Source organism: Hydractinia symbiolongicarpus, chromosome 11, assembly GCF_029227915.1.
Source record: "Hydractinia symbiolongicarpus strain clone_291-10 chromosome 11, HSymV2.1, whole genome shotgun sequence".
NCBI lineage: Eukaryota > Metazoa > Cnidaria > Hydrozoa > Anthoathecata > Hydractiniidae > Hydractinia > Hydractinia symbiolongicarpus.
The window spans coordinates 20,670,790-20,683,156 of NC_079885.1; the positions used below are offsets into that span (position 1 = coordinate 20,670,790).

Here is a 12,367-nt window from a genome sequence, read left to right on the forward strand (position 1 = left end):
ATTGAAGTATCTAAAGACCTGTGACTGACATTCAGCTCTTCATCGATGGCAACTATGACAGTCGTGGCCATATTGCAACTTATTGCACTGTGTCAGCCATGGATGTTCTGCCACAGATTAAATGTTCGATTATAACATTGTAAAATGGAAATAATTCTCAAGCTAATATATCCGAATAATTTCAAATAATATCATTAAATTAAACCAAGTTCTAATTATCTAATTATCGTGTACATATTCTTCAGATAAGGAAAAGGAAGGTTTTACACAAACTATCAACCACTATATGGATGTAAAAGTGATTTCGACTGATCGCCATTTACAGATTAAGACGTTGATAGCTACTTAACCAAGATATGCCCATATCAAGCACCAATTTGATCGGTGGCATATATCCACAGACATCATAATAAATTAATTAATGCTTCAAAAAGTATTGTTTGGTAAAATAGCAAACATTTGATAAAACACTTAATTATGCGTAAAGATAAATACAAGTATTAACCACATGTATTGAAGTATAGCCTCTTGCACCAATAATCCTACAGAATTAGTTGATAGTTTCTTTCAGTGATTAAACCCTTTACGAACAAACATACGTTTGCAGAAGATATTATTTCAGTTTGTATGTTCAGTATTCATTTTATTTTTGAAAGACAAAATGGCCCATATCATAATGGATCACAAATACTATGTGTGGCTGTGTTTATTCGCGTATCCATTTGGTATTGTTTGGGCCAAACATCGTAAAAAAGCTTCTGAGGCCAAGTAACGTCCTAAAAGTTCGAACCCAGTCTTTGAAAGTCACGAATCCGTTCACGACGAAAAGATAAAGTAAGAGAAGTCACAGATATATCTATTTTACTTTAAAGCTTTAGACTCGGAGAATAGATCGCTTGCTGAAGCGACATTGGGAAAAACACAATTCTAACGAAAACCCGATATATAAATATATCCCTCTGCAGTGCATTCTTACGTCAGTTAATTTAGCTAACCCTTTTTGTCACTAAAAATTAGTGGAAAAAGACTTTCGTGAGCCGAGAATTATCCGTATTTTTGAAAGAAAAGACTTCTGCGTTTTATCAACTAAAAATGTTTTAAATAAAACAGTTTGCGAGAAGAGTTAAAAATTGCAACAGTTGCGAAACCTTTTTTCCTCAATCGACCATATCAAGAATTGTCACTGTCGCGAAGTCTAGATCGGCGAGGAAACTGTGGATAGATCGGCAAGAAAACCGTGAATAGATCGGCGAAAAAACCGTGAATAGATAAACGATAAAACCGTCGATAAACGTGGCTTACCCACTGCAAAAGACTTCTCTTTTCCTTTTGTTCATTCAATTTCTATTTATTGGAACTGTTTTAAATTTTAACTCCTATTTTCTTCTATGATATTCTGACGGGACGACTCCGTGTTGTGAGAACGTCATAGCCGTTAAAGGGTCTCCGGATGACGTATCATCGCAAGCTTAATAAATTATTATCTGTTGTGAAAACATAACATCCAAAGAAATCAATTTATTTGACAGTTACAGATTTATGATCAGTGCAGCATGAATTTATAGCACTTTTGAACTTTTTGTCAGGTTTTAGAGCAAAAATCGTATACAGTACAAGCAATCTAACACTGGTTACAACTACCTTAATCTGTTATTACTTGTATAATCAGCCTTAAACTTACGAATAAGGGGAATAAAATCCTGAGTAACGTTTGGGATGTAGCAAATATCTTCCTATAAATTTGGAGAGTGGCAGGCTGCCCTTCGGTTTGATACGCCTGTGCGCGCTATTTTCTGATTGACGTACATTCCGCGTGAATTGCGTGAATTTCAACTTTGATCACGAGGCACGTAGAGCTCTTTGATATCAAGGGTGAAATGCGCACTCTTTGTTGTTTCTTCTTTACACTTTCGCAGACTTTTCCGTGAGGATATTAGCAAAACAAGTTAGTACTCATCTTCAGTACCTGTTTCACAAATTAAAAAAAAACAGGTATAACAGCCGCTTGTTATATATAAAAACGTTTTGAGTATATAGAATCCTGAGCCGCAGCTAAGTAAACGAAATTAACATCGGGAAGTTGACATAAGTTGCCCTCTATGAAGCTTCTTCTCTAGCTAATAATTTGCAACTTTAACGTCGAAATTTTATCCTCCCGAAGGTAACGAGAAACACTTTTCTTGAGGAAAGCAACATTTCAAACAAAATCGAATAATTTAAGGGCTATGCTTAAATGGGTAATTAAGAACTACTATTAATATAAACCAACATACAAATTAATAACAAAAATGTTTTGGATTCTTTAATACCCCGACAGACGAAAGATTACATTACCACTAAACAATACACTTCTGCGAACAGGGACGAGTGTGATAGCGTTTGGCACAAGTTGCAAAAATAGATTATGGCAGATTATGTTACAGCCCACTTACTTAACAAAACATTATATTTATGCACTCAAAGATAATACTTAGACAGTAAATAAATATAGATACTGACAAAATGCAAAAAAAACTTAAGACATACTACTGTATAATTATATTCCGAGTTAAAATCATGGATAATAAAAAAAAACATTCTCTTCATCGCCTAAAACATATTCTACTGGATTACCTTCAATCTAAACACACGGTCCATCGTGAAATGAAATATCATATATCGCTTTATTGGGAGCTGGATCCACTCGCTTTGCGTAAAAACGAATCTAAGAACAGAAACATTTTTAAAGTGTAAAGAAACGATATTTAGATAATATCAAAACTGAATAAAGATAAAACGTAGAACCTGATAAGTACTCGTTGGAGATTCCTTTAGAGTGACGTTTTGCTGTTGCCAGCTGTTATCAGATAACATTTGTGTACGTTTTGAAAGCTCTTTTGGAGTACCATTCACAATTTGAATTATTCGAAATTCACCTGCATCAACAACCGGAGGGGTCTGCTGAAACATATGGAGCCAAAATCGCATACATCGTGTACCGGTAAATGCCGGGAAGAGCTTTTCCATATAGCTTTCTTCAGGAAAAACTGCAGGTAGTGACGCCCGAAACATATAATAGTATGCGCTAGGAAGTCCTGTACATAAAAAAATAATAGTCTTATAAAACTCGTCAGTGGTTGGAATAATTAAAAAAATGACATAAAATTATACCGTATGTATGGTCATTAACCGAGCCATCTTCACCCTTGAAGATAGACCATCTGCTTGCAAAAGTTGCACTAAAACCGCAGTAATCAGGGGAAAATAAAGAACTGGAACGAACATCGAAAGAACAATTGTCTGGACCTAAACAATGTAAACAAGGAATCAGGTAATACACAAGGAATTTGCGACTTAGAATTTGACACGTACTAAAAACCTTTCACAAAATCACTGCATTTGATTTTTAAACGACTGAATATACAGCTTTTTTATATTATCAAAAGGGCTCAAGACCGTACCAAAGGTCAGAACCTTTTTGTAAAAGCTGGAAATGAATAACTTCCAGCATAGAAATTTCGAAAGGATATAGCTAGCTGTTAAATTCAAAACACAGAAACAGGAAAAAAAGATTTAATATTAGCTATTGCTTTCATCCAAGGGTAATTAAAGGATTTGCAGAGTTTTCTTCTAAAAGAAATTCAGCCATCAAATTTTTTAAAATAAAATAGATAAAATTATAAACCTAATCTATATATTTAGATTGCAATCTCGTTCCCAGGGCTTCTTTTTCTCTTTCTGATATGTGGCTGGCGCGAAAGAAGTAGCTCTGGGACTGGCCGGTCAAAATACCCACCTATAGTGGGTATTTTTGAAAGAGCCGTTTGTCTTGCTTGTCCAGATTTTACGGAAGGAATATAGGAAGGTAACTGAGCATAAAAACAAGCATATGGCGAGTAAAAATTTAGTTAGCTGGCTAACAAGATGGAAAATATAATACAACTTTTTTCCAAACTTCGACTTGCTCTAGAGAAAGGTTTTGACCCAAATTTTGTGTTAAAGCCCAAACAAATCATTTGCTTTGAACAACTAATTAATGGAAACGATACTCTTGCGGTTTTGCCTACTGGATATGGGAAATCCATTTTGTACCAGTTACTTCCTTTTGTAATGCCTTTACAGAAGAAAAGAAACATAGTGATTGTTGTTAGCCCTCTCAACGCTATCATTGAGGATCAACAAAAAATTTTGAGCCAAAGAGGTGTAGAAGTTGCTACACTTACTTATGAAAGGGAAGAATGTACAGAAGATCTTTTTGCACATTTGAATACGGAAGATCCTGTCGAACCAAATTTCAAAGTTTCACATGAAATAAAAAATGGAGATATTGATTTTTTATTTGGACATCCAGAAGCATTTTTGTCACACAGGAAGAAATTTACTAAAATCAAAAATTTATCAGGATAATGTTGTTGCATGTGTAGTAGACGAGGCACATTGTGTGGAATTGTGGTAAGTAAATTTTATATATAGCTAGCTACAAAATGTACAAAAACTATCAGCTAAAAATATAAATGTATATATATACTCTTTTTGTTACTATGTATATACTATAATTTACATATTTAGGTATATATATATATATATTATGTTTTTATATCGTTTCAGGGGACTGGAATTTAGAAAAAGCTTTCAAGATTTGGTTGTCTTAAACACCATCTTTCAAGATCGCCCTATGCTTGCATTAACCGCAACTGCGGGAGATAAAATGATTTCCAAAATTATAAAAGACTTATCTCTACAGAACTGCAAAATTGTAAAAGCCTCACCAAATCGTAGAAATGTGTTTCTAAGTGTAAAAAAACGACTTCCAAACAACTATGGTGTAAAAAGTTATGAACAAATTCTATTACCAATAGCAACAGAATTAAACGAAACAAGACAAGATTACCCTATCACAATTATATATATGGGTTTAAAATATTGTGGATATGCATATAAACTTTTTGACATGGTTATTGAAAATCCCTTCTGTGAAAACGAGATAACTCCAAGAGCTAAATTGTATGCTCAATTTCATGCATCAACCACTTCGTGTATGAAAGAAGATATTTTGGAAGAATTGAAATCCTTAAACTCTCGAATAAGGGTAGTATTTGCAACCACTGCTTTTGGTATGGGTGTTAATGTACCTCAGGTTACTAACATTATTCATATTTCTCCCCCATCAAAACTGGAAAGTTACATACAAGAAATTGGACGTGCAGGGAGAAATGGTGCACAATCAAATGCCATATTGTACTACAACAACTCTGACATCAGTAAAAATAATTTAAAAATGGATGAATCAATTAAAAAATATTGTCAAGAGACTGATTGTCTCAGAAAATCATTGCTCAAATACTTCAGTTTTAAATGCGAAACACAAGACAATTGTTGTGAAAACTGTAATCCTACGACAACTGAAGATTTTTCTCCTGTTCATCATATACAAATGTCAGATATTGATAGAGAATCAATACGTTTAGAGCTAGAAATGATTAATGTTGAAAAGGAAGAAGACTCTCATTTATTAACATTTGAGTTTAATTTGACACATGATGTTATTGGAAAAATTTCCAACAATTTTCATTTAATAACTTGTGAACGTGATTTATTGCATAAATTTGATGTTTGGGATGAAAGGTATTCGACAAAAATTTTTGATGTCATCAGAAAATATTTGAATCTATAAGTATATAAATAATATATATAGTTTTTATTTCTTCTTTTATTTTGTTGAAAACAATTTTTATTGGTAAGGTTGGACCATTAGAATTTTTGTGAAGCAGATTGTGTATATATATACTCTAGATAGCTAGTTTGATTATGCAACAAATTTATAATCAAATAAGATTTTTGATGGGGTCAAACAACATTTATCTGTAAAGATATTTTAGACATCCTATATCAGCAATATTTTTTAAAGTCCAGCTTGCAATAAAAAGTTTATGTTTTTATGCGTATTCACATTCTAATAATGTATATATATATAACACATTGTGTGTAAGAATATTTTACTGATAAATACCTATTTCATTTTTATGATTATCAAGCCATTTATGAAAGTCACTCACATTTAAATAGCGTAGTGGATTACTCTTTATATTGCAAAAGCTTGCATGAAATCTATCAGGTATCGAATCGAAGGGTTTTACTCTCAGCAATTCTTCAATTATTTCGATCTCATCATTTTTACTATCAGCAGTTGCATGTTGAACAGATTTTGCATGTTTCTCCAGTTCTTTATCGTAATTTTCAGTTATTTCTTTAATCCCACTTGTTGCTTTGCATATTTTACTAATAGAACTAAAGGTTTTGTTTGGTCCCATATGATGTACAATATTTTTACTGATTTTATTTGTTATTTCCTGTGCTAAATCTTCTTCAATATTTTGACCAGGACCGCCTCTCCAATTTACAAAATAACTCCACTTTTGTTGTTCAGCAAGCCTTGGTGTTAATAAGCTTTCCACTTGAGCTATTGATACAAACATTTCGAGTGCATACTTGCTGTAAAGACCCAGTGATTTGAAGATTGATAGCAACAGCTTTTGATTAACAAGGTTACAATCACCATCCCCTTCTTTTGCAGTATCCTTCATCTGCAACACCAAAACTGTTGATGCATGGTTACATGATGAGAATATATAGCTAGTCTAGCTCTAGTTTTTTCACTACCTGAGTTTTTCTTACTAGCTATAACCTTTCCTTTTAAGAACACATAAGATCATGATTAACTTTTTGTCAGATTTAAAGCCAGCTGTAGGGTATAAACAGGTGTAAAAAAGCATAGAAAAAAAGTGTGAAAAAAATTTAGCTAAACAAAAGGTGAGAAAAACCTATTTATAAGTACCTTGCATTATATCTTTTTACAGGTATCTTTTCAACATGGTCGTAAGCATTACCAAAATAATATTTTTTTAAATTTTATTCTTTATGTAATAAAAATCTTCAAACTTCAACCATTAACAAACAGCAACATAACAAATCCCGCACATCATCTTCCGCCATTTTAAATTAACTCACGGCCGTTACACGTTCTCGCCTTGAAGCAACTCGTCTTAAAACTCGCGTAATTGAAGAGCCAATGAAATTCAAACTTTAACCAGCCAGTCCCAGAGCTACTTCTTTCGCGCCAGCACGCATATCAGAAAGGGAAAAAGAAGCTCTGGGGACGAGATTGATTTAGATTGCTCAGTTTAAATTATTGTAATCTTGGGCGAGCGATTTTTGGTCGGGTACTATTTTCTTAATGATAGGCTTGTTTCCGAAAAAAAAGGTTAGTAATCTCACCTCACCAGTGCATTCATATTTGTTACATTAAGAGTAATTGCACAAAGGAGTAAAAGAAATCTAAATGAATTATGCATAGTCTGTCTGTCTGTCTGTCTGTCTGTCTGTCTGTCTGTCTGTCTGTCTGTCTGTCTGTCTGTCTGTCTGTCTGTCTGTCTGTCTGTCTGTCTGTCTGTCTGTCTGTCTGTCTGTCTGTCTGTCTGTCTGTCTGTCTGTCTGTCTGACATCATATAAGTGCTATAAAGTGTTAATCTAGTTTTAAATTCCCACATCATTACATTACAAGTTCTTATCTATCTTCATTACAAGTTCTTATTTTTTGACGAACTTTTATGTTATGGAAACTTAACGCTATTCGGTTTTTTGAACATATAAGGGGGGGAGAACTTTTCTTACGCTGTCCAAACTGAATCAAACTTAGCACACTTATTTTACGATAGAGGCAACAGGTATACAAATTTTTAGTCTTTTGTCAGGTTCTAATTTTTTTTGTGGATGGGTTGCTGACGTCATCAAAAGTCAAATTATTCTTTTTTTTTCATTTTTCTCCTGCTTGAGTGGAATTTTTTCACGGGTTTTATTGACTAGTTTCTATAATAATACGCCAGTTCTGTGTGTCTATGACAGGCAAAGTGCGTTTATTTTCCTTTGATCTAGCCGAAAAATGCATGTCTAATATGTTAAATTTTCTGACGTTACGGCGCGACGTCAATAATACTATTTTTTTTTTTTTTTAAAGAAAGTCATTACATATATTTGCCACAAATAAATAAATAAACTTACAACAACACCAAAATAAAATAAAAAGCTATTAACGATTTAACATTTCACTTAAGAATCAACAACGCTTGATTATTCAGAATCAAATGTGTGACACAACATTTCCGAGTTCCCTACCTTTTACAGTTTATATAAATTCTTCTTCGCTTTAGTTTCAATTTTAGTTGATAAACAACTTGTTTCCATGAGTTACGCGCGCACATGGTAAACCGGGAGTAAAATTAATTTATTCTATCCGTAACTACCCTGTACGGCTTTTAAATTACACTACAAATGAACCCCTGTGTGGCAATTTTTTTTAACTTAGCAGATTTTAGCATAACGCCACGCCTTGTGGACACAATGCATAAGCCATAAGAAAGTTACCCGTGATTTTAGTAGCATGAACTCACATAGTCACTCACATAAGCGCATTGTAATATAGGACTAGCCGGAAGACCCGGCGTTGAAACGCGACGTGAGTACATATGATACTTCCTAGTCATTTATTTGAGCGTTCAACTTAGTAATTTTCTCACATGCTTCCCAATACCATGTTCTTTACGCATCATTTAAGCTACACACATAACACTCTCTTGTTTATCTTCAGGCACTATCTTTCTCAATCGCTCTCCATTGTAGGAAAGGAGGTTTACAACCGATAGGGTTAGTTCATTGTTGACATAATAGCTAGCATGATTCAAAGCGATTCTTTTGTACATTTAGGTGAATCAGTTCGAGCATCACTATAAACACCATAATCACGCCTGAAATCCACTGTGCATTGGTTCTCCGGCTTAATCAAATAACTGTCAGCATACTGTTGCTGTTATTCCCTTCCTTCAACAGATGACATGGGTGCACACGGAGAATCTGCTTTCATGTTTCACCAAAACGGTTCCGTCCGCGCAATATGCATAATGGCGCATGTCTTGGCTGGATCGTTGTATTATGCGAAAAAAGTAAAAAACAAATATGGTACATTTTGGAAACAAAAAAATTTTCGGAAAAAGAAAGTATAAAACTTGGACAACCTCTACTTTAAAAATCATATTTTTTTTCTTTTTATTTAGGGGAATGAGGGGATAGAGTACGAAAAAAGTAACATGTTAATAATTAAAAGGGGAACTTGTAATCAAATGTCCTTAAAGCTACTGTTTTGATTTTTCTAAACAAACACATTTAGGTAGCGAATTGTATGAAAACTTAAAGTTACTTACCAACTTCTAGCTAATAAGTATACAGTATACCCTCCAATTAGTGGACACCATCAGTGTATGACCAAAGTGGCCGCCTTTTGAAAAGTTTTACATTTTAAGTCGCAAATTAAAAAATAAAGCCTTTTTTTGTATCACAAAGGAAAAATAACAAATGATAATATTATAATAATAACATAATAATAACAAACCAAACTTTCAATCTTTACAGATCTTTAAATTCTTTCAACAAAATTTAACCAATGATGGATAAATGATTAAAGAATTTATAACGTCTTTAATTGTTTTTTTCATTGAGAAGCGATTGAACCATGGAGGTGGCTATGGTGTAGAGGTTCCTGTTATTTATCGCTTTCATGGCCATGACAAGCTGATAAAGTGGTTAATAAAGAAAATTGACGGTAAGCTGGACACAAAAGTTGTAAAAATTTTGAAATTAAAACTATTCATTTTTTTTTGTTTTTCTTTGCTCGCTTTTGTTTTTTTTGGACTGTCCGCTAATTGGAGAGAAAAACAAGTCATATTTCCTCTTTAGTGCAAAAAATATTTTTCGCCAATTAGAGTGTCCGCTAATTAAGTGTCCGCTTTTTTGAAAGTTTTTTTATGAGACTTTGACTAAAAAACGGCCGGTGTATGACCAAAGTGTCCGCTAATCAGGGGTGTCCTTTCAGATTGTCCGTTAATTGGAGAGAATACTGTAGTACAAAACTTCAACTTCGGTAACTTCACTTCTGACTGCTCCAACTCCACTTCTGACTGCTCAAACTCCGCTCTTCTGAAACTTCGCAAACTCTGAAACTTAGACTTCTGCCAACTCGTGTGTTTAATTTTCGTGACCATAAACAGTACACTGTCTCCATTTTCATACTTGATATTCCAGACGGTCGAATCTAATGCGCGGCGTATGTTTTCACAGGATTTGCATTAAGGTTGTCAGCGACAGTTTGGCTGGATGTTCTACCTTACATAGCTGGAAGATTGTTTGTCAGTGCACAATGATTATTCGGATTTTAGCTAAACACTATTTGATTTGTACTGTATTCAATGTAGGTTGCTATTGAATTCTCACAGTTAATAACATAACTCTAATAAACTTTTCAACGCAAAGTTATTTAAAAGGAATTAGAGGAATCGCGTAACTATGTTCCCCGCGATATTGTGGCTGGCTTAGTGCCGTCACATGCTAACCTACATACCTAAACTGTTTATTAATCCCGTTTGGATGAAATATGAAAGGATGTAAAGTTCATTACAGACACCGATATGTCAAATGTAACATACCGGACAGTGTATGCGAACTAGAATCAAAAAAACTAAATTTATTAAAACAATTTATTCCATTTGATATAATGTGCAGAGGCCGCAGCAACAAGGGCGTTACTCAAAGTAGGCGTATCAAACCCAAGGGCAGCCTGCCACCCTCCACATATTTAAAGCAATATAGTTGCAATACCCCGACGTTACTCAGGATGTTATTTTCCTTACTCATAAGTTTAAGGCTGATCGCAACAGTACTATTATTTGAACTTGTATAATCCAGTTTACTTCTGCTTGTGGTACCAAATTTAAGCACTGGTGCATTCGCTGTCATTTGCGGATTATCCAGACTAAAAAAGGTAAGTGAAAGCTTTATTTCAAAGATACCTCTTAGGTCTATTGTCATAAGGCTTATATTAATAACATCAGATGTTGATATATTTTTTGAGGAAAATATAGTGTTTTGCAAACAGTTCGTGAACAAACGTTAGCCACCTAAGTCAAAAAATAAACCGTAATAAACTTGCTCACGTAGCATCCGTACAAAAAATTTAAAAGAAAAACAACGCGTTCAAAGATATATTTTGTTCTCAGTGAGTACATGTGTTTTTTTTCCTTTCGTGTCACACAGATATAACGTTTCATAGTGTACTGACAGGCTTTAAAGAATAAGTTAACAGTAACATTTTTTGTGAGAATATCATTGGTTTGGAGATAAACAAAGGATTCGAAGAGAACTTATCATATGTGACGAATTAATTGTATTTCTGTTTAAAATGAGCTTTTACAAGAAATCGGGCATAAAGACTGCTTTTTCATCTCCAGCAAGAAGAAAAGTGTTTGAAAAATTTGAATTGATAGATGAGAATGACAACAGTGTTGATAATGGCTGTCGAAGTCCAACGCCAAGTAAAAAGGTAATAATGACGAAAAATATTCTGTATGAATAGTCATCCCCTGCTTCATTAGCCACTGTCATAACCTTTCCTCTGTTAGTTATCTTACACCGTGAATACAATTCAAAGGAAGACACTAGGTCTCAAAGGCTTAGTTGCAAAAATTTATTCCTGTGATGAAATAGGCTATTCGCGTAACAACTATATAAAAACATTTTTAACTTAGACATTTCCAGCGCATTAAAGCAGTGAAGCCTGACTGTCAGATTTAAAACTTTCGAAATTCCCATGAGCGCTTCATGAGTCTGCATGAAACATCGTTTATAGAAAGATTTTGTTCGCTCATTGGAGGTGTCCACTTTTTAGAAAGTTGACTAATTTAACTGATCACGAGCGCCTTGTTAGAGAAGAGAAAACAGTGATTTCACAACAACTTTTTCTCAACAACAACAAAATTGTAATAGCATCTATGAACTTTTTTGACATTAGTTTCGCGAAAATAAAGTTTCCCAATAATTTTCGCAGAAACCAACTTTTTTGAGATCGTGAAATTCACTAGATTCGCGAAAATTAATTGAAAGGGAAAAACTTCAAATTACTATCAGAACAACAGGTCAACATTTGCTGAATGATTGTCCAAAAACCAATGGCAACAAAGAGAAATGAAACATTTTCAAGCCCAAAATATTTCGAATGGTTTTTCCCTTATTTGACTTGGCACACGTTTGAAGATAATACGATGCAAGATAAAAGACCGGCTCATTCTTGTCGCCAGAGCACTTTGACTTTAGGAGGTATATCTCAAAAAGTTTAAAACTTCTTCTTTGCTCAATCATCAAGCTATGATTGACGATATGATAGTTAACATTATTCCGATGAATAATGAAGAAGAACTATCTCCTATAATAAGATTTTTGGTATAAAATTTTAAAAATTTAGATAAAAGGTTAATAGAAGTCGAAGGGTTTAATTAGAGCGAGGATA

The 12,367-nt window shown here is 33.8% G+C and overlaps 1 protein-coding gene and 1 non-coding gene across 2 annotated transcripts; one reads left to right on the top strand and one right to left on the bottom strand.

Annotated features, from left to right (window-relative positions):
* The first annotated feature begins 3,749 nt into the window (after positions 1 to 3,749).
* On the top strand, positions 3,750 to 5,786 carry LOC130613930 (uncharacterized). The gene is made up of 2 exons (XM_057435297.1): positions 3,750 to 4,431; positions 4,588 to 5,786. The coding sequence occupies exons 1-2, from the start codon at positions 4,298 to 4,300 to the stop codon at positions 5,651 to 5,653; spliced, it is 1,200 nt and encodes a 399-aa protein (XP_057291280.1). The 5' UTR covers positions 3,750 to 4,297; the 3' UTR covers positions 5,654 to 5,786.
* A 4,796-nt stretch (positions 5,787 to 10,582) lies between these two features.
* On the bottom strand, positions 10,583 to 10,732 carry LOC130618784 (U12 minor spliceosomal RNA). Its single transcript, XR_008979529.1, has one exon. It is a non-coding gene; the product is annotated as a U12 minor spliceosomal RNA (small nuclear RNA).
* Positions 10,733 to 12,367: the final 1,635 nt, after the last annotated feature.